Consider the following 15191-nt stretch of genomic DNA (forward strand, 5'->3'; position numbering starts at 1 on the left):
TGAACTAAGAGCTATCACTTGGACAGTACAATGGGAAAATAACATCTACACAAAAGTGAACTGGCCTTCAACACTGGTTCAACGTTAGTATATAATATATGAGCAACATTTTACAAGGATAAAATATACTATATATTATACATCGTCTTTTCTATTTATTAAATGCTGCCCTTCTTGGAGAAAAGAAGACTATTATTGCATCTCTCAAAAGTAGCAATGGTCCTGTTGAGGGTCAGTAGAATGCAGCCTGGCCCTGAACAGATGGAATGAACAACGGGTAACACACTTAAAGGATTAGCTTCTGCACTAGCAACAGTGGAAGCATGTCAATGGTTGACGCGTATGGACAGGAATCATAAATCAAAAACCTGCGGGTGACAAATGTAAATATATATATACATACATATAAACATACAGTATATCATGTAACTGAACACAGTGACCCATACGTTTGGGCAAACTTGACAGGAATGCAAAAAGCTTAACTAAGCTAATAGCACAACAAGTACCTGTAGCTCAGCCGCCATGCTAGTTTTTGATAATGTTTAGTTTTTTTAAATATTTTTTGATGCTGGCCCTCACCTGCCCCCCCCCCCGATTTTTTTTCTATAAATCTGTCCTTTCTTGGCCGTAGAGATATATACGGAAGAGGATTAGGGCCACACATGTAAAAAAAAATTAAATTCTGACTTTATTCTCAGAATTCTGACATTAATCTCAGAATTCTGAGATTAAAGTCAGAATTCTGACATTAATCTCAGAATTCTGAGAAAAAAGTCAGAATTCTGACATTAATCTCAGAATTCTGACTTTAATCTCAGAATTCTGAGAAAAAAGTCAGAATTCTGACTTTAAAGTCAGAACTACGGGTATCTGTAAGGACCAACCTCCGTGGGAGAGACACTTTGCTTTATGCAGTAGGAGGAAACCTATGGAAAGCCGGTAAAAGTGCAAAACCGCACGGATTCCGTGCGGTTTGGCAAGAATTCCGTACGGATTCCGTACGGTTTTGAATGTCTAATAGCCGCGGCTATTAGTCATTCACTCCGGCTATAGTTATTCACTCCGGCTATTAGTTATTCTCTCCGGCTATTAGGTATGCAGAAAGAGCCCTCCCTCTTCTTTGCTTGACCACTAAGTTTGAAGGCTGTCTAACCAATCATTGATGAGAAATACCAGACTAAAGTAACGCATTGTCGAGACTAGAGCTGCAGTGCCTCCATGTTTCGCCGTAACATAAAGCTGTGTTGTCTTTACTAGTTTCACTACAATGTAATGACCACCACTAGCTAGTGGAAAATACATTTGTGTTTAGTACAGTGATATATTTAGGCTATATATTGAGATGGCAGTGTGCGAAATACCCGTCAATATTCGGGGATGCCCTCATCCCAGATTGTTCTCGATATGCAGTAGCCAGCTAGGCCATAACATACAATATTTCATGGATGCAAGCAAGCCAAGACAATCAATCTATATCTATAGCCTACATGACAACACACACACGCACACACACGCACACACGTTAAACACACTGGTAAAGCAGGAGCCTGCATTGGCTAAAGTTGTTGGGATGCACGTTATTTTATAACAGGGAGGGCTCACCAAGTCCAGTATTCAGAATTCAAAGCATTTATTCACAAATACGTTCTATTTTTTTGACAAGCGGAGCCGACAGTCCTGTGCAAGTATGCAAATTAGCCATGTGCGCGAAACAGAAGATAGACGCAATGTATAGAACTGATTGTTGTGCATTGTTGTGGATATGTAGGCTGGTTAGTTGTGGTTGTTTGTGGTCTTAGTGAAACAGCTTTGCCTTGGAGTTGGAGAAGTTGGAGTGATTGTGTGAATGTGCGAGAGAGAGCGCACCTGCCGTGGTGATGTTGGGCTTGTTGTGGGCTTATATGTGATCAATGATGTTGGCTATCTGTCTGATCGTATTAGCGATCGGTCATACTGCAGGCTCTCATTTGCAAATGCACTGATTGTGTGCCCGTCTCCGATATGCTATATACCTGGCATTTAATCAGTTCATGTTCTTCTGAGTGCGCAAGAACGGTGCCAATTATGGTCGTGTTTGCATTGTAATGCACAACTTTGCCCCTCCCTGTTATAAAATAACTTGCATCCCAACAACTTTAGCCAATGCAGGCTCCTATTGCTTTACCATTGTGTTTAACGTGTGTGCGTGTGTGCGTCTGTGTGTGTGTGTGTGTGTGTGTGTGTGTGTGTGTGTGTGTGTGTGTGTGTGTGTGTGTGTGTGTGTGTGTGTGTGTTGTCATGTAGGCTACAGATATAGATTGATTGTCTTGGCTTGCTTGCATCCATGAAATATTGTAATGTTATGGCCTAGCTGGCTACTGCACATCGAGAACAATCTGGGGATGAGGGCATCCCCGAATATTGACACAGATTTCGCACACTGCCATCTCAATATGACTAATAGCCGCGGCTATTAGTTCCGTACGGATTCCGTACGGAATTCTTGCACTTTAACCGCGCCATTCTAGGGCCGGATTGTGGCCTTCTTGGCTTTCCATAGGTTTCCTCCTACTGCATAAAGCAAAGTGTCTCTCCCACGGAGGTTGGTCCTTACAGATACCCGTAGTTCTGACTTTAAAGTCAGAATTCTGACTTTTTTCTCAGAATTCTGAGATTAAAGTCAGAATTCTGAGATTAATGTCAGAATTCCGACTTTTTTCTCAGAATTCTGAGATTAATGTCAGAATTCTGACTTTAATCTCAGAATTCTGAGAAAAAAGTCAGAATTCTGAGATTAAAGTCAGAATTCTGACTTTTTTTCTCTGAATTCTGAGATTAATGTCAGAATTCTGACTTTTTATCTCAGAATTCTGAGATTAATGTCAGAATTCTGAGATTAATGTCAGAATTCTGACTTTATTCTCAGAATTCTGAGATTAAAGTCAGAATTCTGACTTTTTTCTCAGAATTCTGAGAATAAAGTCAGAATTTAATTTTTTTTTACATGTGTGGCCCTAATCCTCTTCCGTAGATATATAACAGGGTAAGTGCTATACACTGATAAAAAAAAAGACGATGAAGACAGTTTTTAAAGATAATTAAATGACATAGACTAGTGAGCTTTCTATGTCACAAAAGAACATTAAGATATACAGAATATATAAAATCTATATTTAATGCTTTCAAAAAATTACTAGTTTTTCTATATAGCCACTTGTATTAGATACCAGTGACGTGGGATAATATTGGCCCCTACATACGCAATTACGTTTTGCCTAACTCTATCATGAGGTGCACCATCAAATAGCAGTAAAATTACATTTTACACAGGAATTCCACAAAATGGAGGATTACCCTGGCAGGTTTTTTTTAAACGTGAGGTTGCGTCTGAAAAAATATAAAAACATACAAAATACAAATGAGCTATAAAGTAAAATAATCTTTTTAAAAATTGTTTACTTGACTTGGCCCTTTTGGTCATGTAATGTCGTCAGAATTGGACCCTGCTTGTGTTGCTGGTATCACCCACATTTTTGATATACATAGAAAATAATCAACATTTGTTCCCATAGGTGCAGCCCATTGACACTAACACATTGTTGCTGTTTTATTATTTGTTTGTTTTCGTGTTTTTTTTGTTTTTTTTACACAAGTTGCACACAGACTTACGTGACAAAAAAAACACAGTGCAGCACAGTACAAAGATGGTCAGAGTGTGGCACAGCTTTGTTCACTTAAAATCACTTCTTCCTGATTGGCAGCCCCCAGTCATCACAAACTCGTCTCCCGGTCCAAACTCTTGTCGTGTCTCCTTCGCTTGGGCTTCTTCTCCACACCACTCTGAATGCTGAAAACAAACCAATAAGTTATCAATAACTGAATTTATCAAGCAAACACTTTAATCCAAAGTGTTTTACAGTGGAGTGTAGATAACCGGAGAGCAGGTATGGTTACGGCAGGGGTTTTCAAACTGTGAGGTGCGCTGCCCCTAGGGAGCACCAGAGTTCATCAGGGGGGGGGGGGGCGTGACGTGAGATACAATTAATAATACAATTAATAATATATATATTTTGAAATATCTTTAAAATTGACAAAGATGTTTAACATTTTAAAAATAATATGTTTAGTATGTGTAAAGAAAACGATCTTTAAAAACACAAAGATTTGGTGTGTAAAATAAATAGCGCAGCTCTTTATTTGTTCTCTGAGGGGAGGGGGGTCTCACTCTCTCGCACTTTGAAAACCCATGGGTTAGGGCATCCTGCTCAAGGAAGCATTCAGCTAGGTTGTCTACAGACAGCATACACTCTATCCATCCTTCTTAATACATCCAAGTCTAATCCAATGTTAAATCAAACCGGGCAGGAATCATGCAAAGAAAGCAGGCAGCGATGCTAGAAGATGCACTGGAACCATCCATGCATATAGCGATCACGACACGTTCCGCATTCTTCACACAGTGCAGTGATACGTCCGCTGTAAGTGCAGGTCATTTTTCATGCAAAAGAAAGATCCTTCATAGTAGGAGATACAGTTTTTGTTATTATTTCTTGTGCTCTCAGTTGTGGTTAATACAAAAATACTGAAAAAGTGGTGACGACAGCAGGAATCCTGTTTGGGGAGAAAAAGCCATTGAGTTGTATTTTCTAAACTAGCTGAACTAAGAGCTAAACTTTTTTATGATATACTATTATTCAAAAGTTTTTCTTTTACTACTTAAAAAATATCTAATATTTATCACCAGAGGCGGTTAGCAACCTGGGGAGCAGTTACAAACCCTGGGCAAGCCTCATTACAGAGATCCGGATCAGTTCACTTTTTAGCGCATGCAAAATTAGAACAAAACACAACCGAAAGTAGTGTTAGTTCAACGGACGGCATGCCAAGGAAATGTCCATTGAAACTGACAACTTACCTTTGGGATTTCAGCTTCTGTAAGGTTAAGAGGGGGAGCTACAGGGTTGGGAATGGAATGAGAAAGGCAGGCAGGCAATTATCCACTGCATACAGGGAGGACGAACTACCTTACAACATACAAGCTAGGTATGTTGTGGTTCTCTAACCGAACCAGGTTATATTTACCCGACGAAAATCAAGTTGTTGGTGTATGAAGTCTGCAAGGCAAGGAGGGGGGACGTTTATGTATCCTAATGTTTGGGTCTATTTAAATCTTTTACTATTTTCCGAGACGATCTGGAAAAAGTGGTTTAGTTTCAGGAGTCAAATTTGAACCGTACCGCCATTGAAGGAAGTTAGCACAAGTAACAAATTGTGCTTATTTTTGTGCTTATTAATAGGAGCTAATCTCGTTTATCAGAAGCAACAACTAGGTTACGCATTGGTTTTAATTAAAATGAACAAAAATCATAGCACTAGTTAAAACCAAATACGATTTTATCAATAGTAGAATCCAAAAAAATGGCTAACCTTTTTCAGCTAGTTAAAAGGAGCTAACGCCTTAGCGCTATTCAAAACTGGCTAAAATACTAAGGCTAAATAAACTTACCTAATCTCTCAGTGCCAGGTTAAACTAATTGACATAGTGCTAAATAAAAGGAGCTAACCTCTTAGCACTGGGCTCCTGCTTGGCGGTTTCTGGGTTCACGCTCTTCCACACATTTCCAAAGGAGCCTTTGGACATCTCATCAGTGATGTTTACTGTAGCAGGATCGATGCCAGTATCACTCCTTTACAGCACACAGAAAGAAAGAAAGAAAGAAAGAAAGAAAGAAAGAAAGAAAGAAAGAAAGAAAGAAAGAAAGAAAGAAAGAAAGAAAGAAAGAAAGAAAGAAAGAAAGAAAGAAAGATAGGCAGAAGGAAAACAAACTAAATTTAGCTACAGTATATACATGACAAATAATACATAAATAGATGTAAATGCATTCCAACTTTAATGTCAAGAAAGCAAGGTAAAGGCTTTCACAAAAAGCAGGGCATAGAGATGCATTCCAAGTCCACAACAACCAAAAAAAGCCTGCTTTCTCTGGAGCTTTTCCAACAGGGATTCTGCAATGACAGTGAAAAAGCACAAAGCGTTTAGCAATGCAAACGACTCACTTATAGTGTCCCTCGAGGGGTAACTGGATGTTGCCTTCCTCCTCCACTATAATGCTGTGCTCCTCCTGCAGAGAACAAATGAATCATGGTGTAAGCACAGTTCAGAGCTGCCTTGAATGCCTACATTGGGACCCACCGAAAAGGACACTGCAGAGTATTCACTTTATAAAGCTCGCTAGTTTAAGAGGTCATTATGGACTGAGGTAGAAGTCACAGGTTGAGGATCCAAGCAGCTTTGATTAAAAGTCGCCCTTGCAAACCGCTCATACAATACCTCCAGTGAAGCTCTCATTTATTATCCTTCTTCTTTTTTATCTTCTCCTTAATTTCCCTAATTTCCTTCATTTCCTCGACCGCATAATACTCATGCCTACCCTCTCAACGTTTCAGGGTGGTCAACACTTGATAAATACAGGTTGGTCGGATGGAATGCCCAGCGCCAACAGAATCTACTGTATCATCTATGATATCGACATAATACTAAAATGGCCCTCTCTACCAAACATAAATACAACAATCCCCAAATAGCTTCTTACACTATTGCTATTATGGTCCTGTTAGCTAACAGCTACATCATCCTGTTTGCTGTTGAAACGTTGCATTACGTAAGCGAGTGTTTAGCCCTGCTCGTCTGAGGTAGCTCTAAATAGACATTAAAGGCTAAGTGATCATTTAATTCAACTATTCTGAATAGTGTAATAAAAAGTGTGAATTTCAATAGCATCATATTGTACATTTTCTAAAAATGTTTTTTGAGTGACTCATTCAATGTGCGTGGGAAAAGCTTTGCAACACATCACTTCATGAATTACTCCAGGAGCAGGTCGGGGCTACACCGTTGATATTCTTGGCGATTTAAGCTCTCAGGGAATCGAACCCCCGGGCTGCTACCTCTTCCTCCGCATCCTCCTCCAGCTTCTTCTTCTTCCACTCGGGCATGAGGTCGTCCAGCCAGCTCAGCTCGCGCTTGGTGAAGATGAAGTCCAACAGCTTCCGGATGAACACCAGAGCCAACACCTGGAGGTGAGGGGAATTACACAGGATATTAGTATTGTGATCGTAGTATAAGTAAGGGATAATGCCCGACGAGGTGTCCATTATCAGGAATTAATGGACGACGTGGAGGCGTGAACCGTCCGACGCGAAGCGGAGGACGGTTGCCTCCGCGAAGTCCATTAATTCCTGATAATGGACACCTCGAAGGGCATTATCCCGCTTATACCACGGTCACTTACCAACGGTGACCAAATTAAGACCATTAATTTATATTTTCATGCGTTTTACAATCTGAATATAAAGTTTTCCACAAAACATACATTTGTTTCCCTGGTTACGCCTGAGGGTCTGACTAATACCCGGATCCACCATTACACGCCCGTTGGGTTCTCATGCAACGGAAACGTTGTTCACTCCTCCAGTAATTAGGACGGACCATAGCTACGACTTTAGAACGGGAGGTAGCGGGAGGTATTATAGTCCGCTGAGCTTTGTTTTGTTTCCCGTTGCTATGGTTACTACTATTTTAGAGACGATACGCCAGCTAGCGCATTAATTGAGAACGGTAAACGGACAATTTGACGGAACTACTTGTCCAGGTGTCCGTATATCAGGAGTTAATGCACACCCTGCATCCAATCAGAATCGAGTATTCCCGCAGACCGTGGTATAATATGCTTTAATTAGGACACATGTTTTAATTTGTGCAAAGCAAAACTGGTAACCCTTGACAAAAATAAACAGGTGATTTTTAATATCTTTGGGTAGCGTCTCCAATATCGATTGATTGCTTTGAGTGATCCCAGCCAAACCTGCCTAAAGTCTTAAAGGACTTCGCCTACCACTATTCCCCTCTGTTTCAGTCCCTTCAGAATGCGCTGTTTCTGGTGTCCGTAGCTTTAATGCAAATGAGCTGCTGCCCATTGACCAATGAGCTGTCAGACTGAACCACGGGATGGAGGAGAAGGGATTGTTGTCATTTTCGGACTCCAGGAGCTCTATATCTATACAATATAATGTAATATAATAATAATAATATTATATATGTAAGAGATAATGCCCGACGTGGTGTCCACTATCAGGAATTAATGGACGACGTGGAGGCGTGAACCGTCCGACGCGAAGCGGAGGACGGTTGCAAATTAAGACCATTAATTTATATTTTCATGCGTTTTACAATCTGAATATAAAGTTTTCCACAAAACATACATTTGTTTCCCTGGTTACGCCTGAGGGTCCGACTAATACCCGGAACCACCATTACACGCCCGTTGGGTTCTCATGCAACGGAAACGTTGTTCACTCCTCCAGTAATTAGGACGGACCATAGCTACGACTTTAGAACGGGAGGTAGCGGGCGGTATTATAGTCCGCTGAGCTTTGTTTTGTTTCCCGTTGCTATGGTTACTACTATTTTAGAGACGATACGCCAGCTAGCGCATTAATTGAGAACGGTAAACAGACAATTTGAAGGAACTACTTGTCCAGGTGTCCGTATATCAGGAGTTACGCCTCGTTTCCACATACGTACATTATCGTATGCGATCGAACCGTCTCCGACCGAAAGTCCATTCATTCCTATGTGATTCTCCGTAATGTCCGATTTTCCTCCGAGACTCCTCCCCTCCGTACAATTTATGTCCGGTATGTCCGTAATATACGTACATTTTTTTTAACTTTCGCCGTCGTTTTACGGAGATACCGTATGAAAGTTTTTATGTTTTTCACAAAACATGTAAGTACCTGGCAGGCCAAACTCCTCGCCGATCTCTTTCCAAGCCTGGTTGGTTTTGTTTTTATCTCTGTATATGTCGATCCTCATGTTCCAAAGTACCGGTCTCCTAAAAACGGCCATTATCATACGCTCCCCCATCTTTTGTCCGTAAATAAATTCATGTCCGTACGTAAAACACTAGCGACTCCTTCCGTAAATTTACGGAAGCACGGATACGAAAAACATACGTATGTGGAAACGAGGCGTTAATGCACACCCTGCATCCAATCAGAATCGAGTATTCCCGCAGACCGTGGTATAAGGGTATTTATATAATATTATATCCAATATTACGGCCAAAAGCTATGTGCGCCTCGGATGATATTATGAATCATAAAGACTGCGTCTTAGGTCTCTGGTACTTCCACAACAAGTAAAAACTCGTTGTGGGGGATATCTCGGCCATGGTTGAGAAGAATTGGGGGAAAGGAACTTTGGCCTTGACTCTCTGAAGTCCATGGACCGCGACATGGAGGAGAAAGGGATTGTACTCCGGGTGCTGAGCTGCCGGACTGCCACCAAGCTCCCCCCGCCGGACCTGCCAGCTTTGGCGGCAGTTCAGCTCCTGGAGTACACCCGCCGGAGCAGCCGGGTAGCTTCGACGGCAGTTCAACTCCCCGAGTACACCCGCCGGAGCAGCCGATGGCTTCGGCGGCAGTTCAGCTCCCGGAGTACATCGCCGGAGCTGCCGGTGTAAGTACCATATCGGCTCGGCTTCCAGATCGGCTCGGGGTCCGTCGTCTGCTGATTACGTCACACAATACGCTATCTGCAGCAATAAGGTTTTTTATGGCTTATATTAAAGAGCCTGTAATGATCTTTCATTTTGAACATAGACCATTCCCAACCTATCTGTATGGATAGTTTTCTTCTAAAAACAAAACATCCCTTGGAATCATCTTGGCTGTTAAGATAAGCCGTCCGTGTTGCCAGATTGGGCACATTTTCAGCCTGATTTGGCTACTTTGAATCACGTTAGTCTGGAAAAACGGGATATATGCCCAATCTGGCAACACAAACCGAAACTAGACATAGACCTATTGCCTCACACATGTGCTCGCTGTTGCCTCTTGGTTGCTATGACTACAGCCAGAGCTACAGCACAAAACAGCCAATCACAACTGTCCGACGTACAGCCAATCACAATGTACGCCCAGGGCCGTTGCACCAAATCCTGGGCCCCTATACAAGTGGTACTGATGGGCCCCCCTGCGCTGAATTGTTGACGGGGGGGGGGGGGGGGGGGTAGGGAACAATTGTTGACGGGGGGGGGGAGACGTGGCCGTGTGCGACTCCTAACACTATGGGCTGGTAGATAATTTTATTTTATTTTTTTTTTTTTGCCATGGGCCCCCCCTCTGCCTTGGGCCCCCCCACAACTGTCTCACTTTCCCCCGCAGTCCGTCGGCCCTGTGTACGCCCATTCAAGCGTACAGCCAATGATATTGTGTAACGTAATCAGCAGACGACGGACCCCGAGCCGATCTGGAAGCCGAGCCGATATGGGGGTTACTTTACGATACGGGTTACTTTCAGAAACGCATATCTCACTCAAAAAATAATGTATGGACTTTTTCAAAGTTTGTATGCGTGTGGGAGCACCAAAGACCCAAAAACAACACCCCAAATCCCAGGAAAGGTGTTGTTTTCATAATACGTCCCCAGTAATGAATGAATGAATGATTCTGTCACATTACGTAAGGCGGACCCCAGAAGCCAGGATCTAGTTATTTCATGGTCGTCGTCTTTAAGTAGCTCAAACTGTTTTGTGACTCCTGGGGACTCTCATTTTGAAATATGTCTGCGTGGCTTGTACCATCATGGGGAAGACAATGGCGGCCCGGGAGGTCTTGATGATCCACAGCAGGGCGAGACAGGTGAGCTGGATGATGGTGAAGAGGTGCACCTTCCTCAAGGGCACGTGGCGGAGGTAGATGAAGTCGGGCTGATGCTTAGCGGGCATGGTGAACAGCTTGAGGCGGTCGAAGAACTACGAGATCGAGAGAGACAGAGAGACAGAGAGAGAGAGAGAGGCTTTTATTTTCATGTAACATTTGAGTTTCAAGCTTTCCTAGACGTTAGCATTTTTCTGTAGTTTAAAATATAATTTAGAATAACTCTTTTATTCTACTTGAGTTATTCCAACTTTAACTTTACCGAAAATATGCCACAAACCCCTTGATTTTGTTTTAATTAGTTTGGCAAACCCACAATATTGAGGAAAGGACTTTTACTTTGAAACAGGAAGTTTCCCCTTTGATAATCAGTGAGTGGGCTGTGTGAACTCACCTGTATGCCCCTGAGAGAGGAAGCCCCCATGTACAGGAACACTCCATACAGCACAGGCATGGGGATGAACTGGAGACGCACACAGAGTTCAATTAGCAAACTAATTAACCAATCAGCCAATGAACCAATGAGATACACGTTAAACAGCATCTTGTTTAGTAGTGTTTCCATTTAGCCAAGTAGTAAAAATGAAATATAATTATATAATTATATAGTAATTACATAATTAATTTTTTGATTGGCTGAAATTGAGTTAAAAAGGATCTCGCAACAACAGCATTTGCGTGAGTGTGTGGGTGTGTTTTGTTATTGTGAGATACTGGGCATGAATATGAAGTGTGTCTTCACAACATATGTGTTTCTCTCTTTGTCACCTTGTGTGTACTGGCAGATATATTCAAAACCGCAAGTATTTCATTCGACTTGAGAATATACACATCGCTCTAGATGTTTACACACGGACACTCCGCTAAGTGGAGCCGAGGATCGAACTAGCAACCTTCCAGTTACCAGCCAACCTGCTCAACCTCCTGAGCCACGTGCCGCCCCGACAATGACGTCGACATGTACGCGATTCTGTGAACACGTTTCTGCCGCCCCTTGACGCCTCCACGCCCCCCCTCCCCCTCCCCCTCCTGGTCCCCACCTTGAGCACGGAGGTCATGAACACGGAGCAGCCCATGAGCACAAAGATCATGAGTCCGGTGAAGCGCTGCTCGCGGATGCCCAGAAACTTGGGCTGCTCGCCGGGCGCGGAGCACTCGGACTCCAGCTTCAGGCTGTTGACGTGGGAGATGGAGAGCACGGTGGCCGCCACGAACCACGGCAGTCCCATCACAGAGCACACGCCCAGCATTACGCCCACCACAAACAGGTCCAGGTGGTAGCCACAGCCTTTCTGCGGGAAGGGAACACAGGGAGGGAGGGGGGGACATTATGACATAGGGTAACCAGGTGATAGACACAGCCTTATGAAGCAGGGGAAACCAGGTTATAGACACAGCCTTATGACACAGGGGAGACCAGGTTATAGACACAGCCTTATGACACAGGGGAGACCAGGTTATAGACACAGCCTTATGACACAAGGCGGAACAGGTTATAGACTCAGCATTATGAAACGGGGAGAACCAGGTTATAGACACAGGCTGATGACACAGGGGAAACCAGGTTGTAGCCATAGCCTTTATGTATTTGGGGGGGGGGGGGGGCAGGTTATAGACACAGCCTCACAGGGGGAACCAGTTTATAGACACAGCCTTAATGTGTGGGTCAAGACACAGGGAGGTCGGGGGGAACCAGGTTTTAGACGCAGCCTATGGAGTTAGATTCATGCCAAAACCCCGCACACACGCAAAACGTGTTTTGCTCACGCATAACGATTCACACGCACACAAAACGTGTTTTACTCACGCAAAATGATTCACACACACGCTCAGTGTGGTTTGCAAATACAAAACATTATTCACAAACTAAAGCGTTTTGCTTCAGAAACAAATACAGTATGTTTGACACAAAGTACAAAAAAAAATCCTTCAAGTACACAAAACAATTCTACAAGTACGGAACACGAAAGCTGCGCGTGGATCGGAATGCATTTGCGCACGGATCGGATTGCATTTGCGTACGGAACAGCAAGGCGGAAAATTAGTGTCAAAAGTCACGTGACAAATAAATGTCCTGTTATTCACACTACACAACAGCAGGTGGCGGTGTTGAGTCAGTTTAAGGCCGCCAGGACGATCTTTTTTCTCCCCAAAATCTTTATTTGATGCCAAAACAGAGTGGCGACACTTCCATTGGACTCACCTGTTGGCCGCTCATTTTGTTCAATTTAATCTCCCAAACTAGCTTTTCTCCGTGTCGTACGATTCCGTGACAAAGATTTTGGGGAGAAAAAAGATCGTCCTGGCGGCCTTAAACTGACTCAACACCGCCACCTGCTGTTGTGTAGTGTGAATAACAGGACATTTATTTGTCACGTGACTTTTGGCACTAATTTTCCGCCTTGCTGTTCCGTACGAAAATGCAATCCGATCCGTGCGCAAATGCATTCCGATCCACGCGCAGCTTTCGTGTTCCGTACTTGTAGAATTGTTTTGTGTACTTGAAGGATTTTTTTTTGTACTTTGTGTCAAACATACTGTATTTGTTTCTGAAGCAAAACGCTTTAGTTTGTGAATAATGTTTTGTATTTGCAAACCACACTGAGCGTGTGTGTGAATCATTTTGCGTGAGTAAAACACGTTTTGTGTGCGTGTGAATCGTTATGCGTGAGCAAAACACGTTTTGCGTGTGTGCGGGGTTTTGGCATGAATCTAACTCCATAGCAGCCTTTCTGCACGGGACAGAACTCGGGGGGGGGAGGGGCCCCAGGTTACGCCTAGCCCAGACCTGGACGATAAGAAAAAGTCTGCTCATTGAGTAACAACCACACGTCCACACATCTCTCATCATCATTACCTCCCCTCTCATTATTCACGGTAACATCTAGGAGGTGAGTCCTCCTACCTTGAGCTTGTGCTCCTTGCGGTTGATGATGACGGCGGTGATCTGCTGGTCCATGAAGATGAGGATGGTGCAGAGCAGCGCGGGGATGACCGTGATGATGGTGGTCCACCAGGGGTTTGGCCCCACCGGGTTGATGAGCCAGCCCCGGTCGTCCCTGGTGGGCTGGGGGGGGGGGGGGGGGAGACACGTTTGGGGGTTGGTCAGCCAGTGGTGTCCCAACGGGTCTAGGATTTACTATCCTGATAGGACCACACTGTGGTCTGGGTTTGTGGGTTAAGTAATATTTCTTTCTTTCTTGTGTTTATGTAAAGCATTTATTAAAAAAGAAAAAAAATTGGTTCAACAAAGTGAATAAAATCTTTCATCAATAACTTTTGTCATTGAATTGTTGGGATAAAAAAAATACTTGATCAGATATTCGCTCAATCATTTACACATTTACCTTAGTCAAAAGTGATTGCTGTGGTCGCAGAAAATGGCGGGTTATAAAAGAGAAGGGAGGGACTTACTTTGAACTTGCTGGGCACCTGTAGCTTGGGCGAGGGGATGCCCAGGCCGTAGTCCACCAGCACCATGGTCAGGATGGTGATGAACACCGCAAAGTCGCTGATGAGCGCACGCACCTTTCGGAGGAGAAACCCAAACGCTTCAGCCAACAGTTGCGGTGACCTACGTTTCATACATGATGGAATCTGAAATAGACTGTGAATTTCTTCAATAGCTTTGTCACCTGAAAGTCTGAATACTCATGTTATTAATGCACACTAAGGAGTTAGAGGTCGTGAGTTATTTGCAGGCCAGCAGGTGGCGGTAGCTTACAGCGCATCCCCAACAAAACGTGTCCTCTCAATGATAACTGTACAAGCAGACTGAGTAGACACGACACAAAACAGACTGCAGCGTCGTCTGCTGTCCGCCATAAACACAACCAGTAGATGGCGCCATTTGTTCCAAAACAACCTCAAGACGACCATATTTGGCGGGGAGCGGTTGAATTAGATTAAATAACTCATTCGGTGATTGACCAAACTAATCAGTTTGGCTCGTCTGGAATCAAAGACGCTCAGATATAAAGACAGATATGAGACAGAGACGGAGATAAGCGTGCAATCTGGTCAGTGTTGTAAACACGACTTTGGAATGGCTTGGATACATTATGCAGATTGAGAGTGTCCCAAAGCACATTGCGTGGGATGTGAAGTCCCACTTTATCCACACAATCACACTTAAACAATCAGTGTTCCAGGGGGAAATGATTAGGCCTACCAACAATGCACATTAAGGGAATTTTAAAACCTCTCAGTTGATTTGGCATGCGGTTCATGTCATTAATCAAAGCTTTCGCCTCTGACCCATTTACAAGCCAATCTTCGACACTGGAAGGGATGGATCAATAAATAATTGATACTAATATAAATATAAATTTATATATATATGTCCTTGCAGACTAAAGTACATGGGGTGACAGAGTACATCAGCCACACAAGTAAAGTGCACTTAGCCAGCGGAAAGTTAGTACAATGCAACACGACACAATCTCCCCACAGCACTACAGGAGATCAACACTATTGTGTGTGTGTCG

The 15191-nt window shown here is 43.3% G+C and overlaps 1 protein-coding gene across 1 annotated transcript in view; it reads right to left on the minus strand.

Annotated features, from left to right (window-relative positions):
- Positions 1–3017: 3017 nt before the first annotated feature.
- LOC130381152 (sodium-driven chloride bicarbonate exchanger-like) overlaps positions 3018–15191 on the minus strand; it is a 53693-nt gene continuing 41519 nt past the window's right edge. Inside the window, 9 exon segments of the mRNA XM_056588608.1 lie at positions 3018–3829; positions 5547–5669; positions 6040–6104; positions 6931–7056; positions 10626–10799; positions 11099–11167; positions 11745–11996; positions 13610–13771; positions 14119–14232. Coding sequence (XP_056444583.1) covers positions 3754–3829; positions 5547–5669; positions 6040–6104; positions 6931–7056; positions 10626–10799; positions 11099–11167; positions 11745–11996; positions 13610–13771; positions 14119–14232 — 1161 coding nt within the window. The 3' untranslated portion in view covers positions 3018–3753.

Source organism: Gadus chalcogrammus, chromosome 4 (genome assembly GCF_026213295.1).
Source record: "Gadus chalcogrammus isolate NIFS_2021 chromosome 4, NIFS_Gcha_1.0, whole genome shotgun sequence".
NCBI classification, from domain to species: Eukaryota; Metazoa; Chordata; class Actinopteri; order Gadiformes; family Gadidae; genus Gadus; species Gadus chalcogrammus.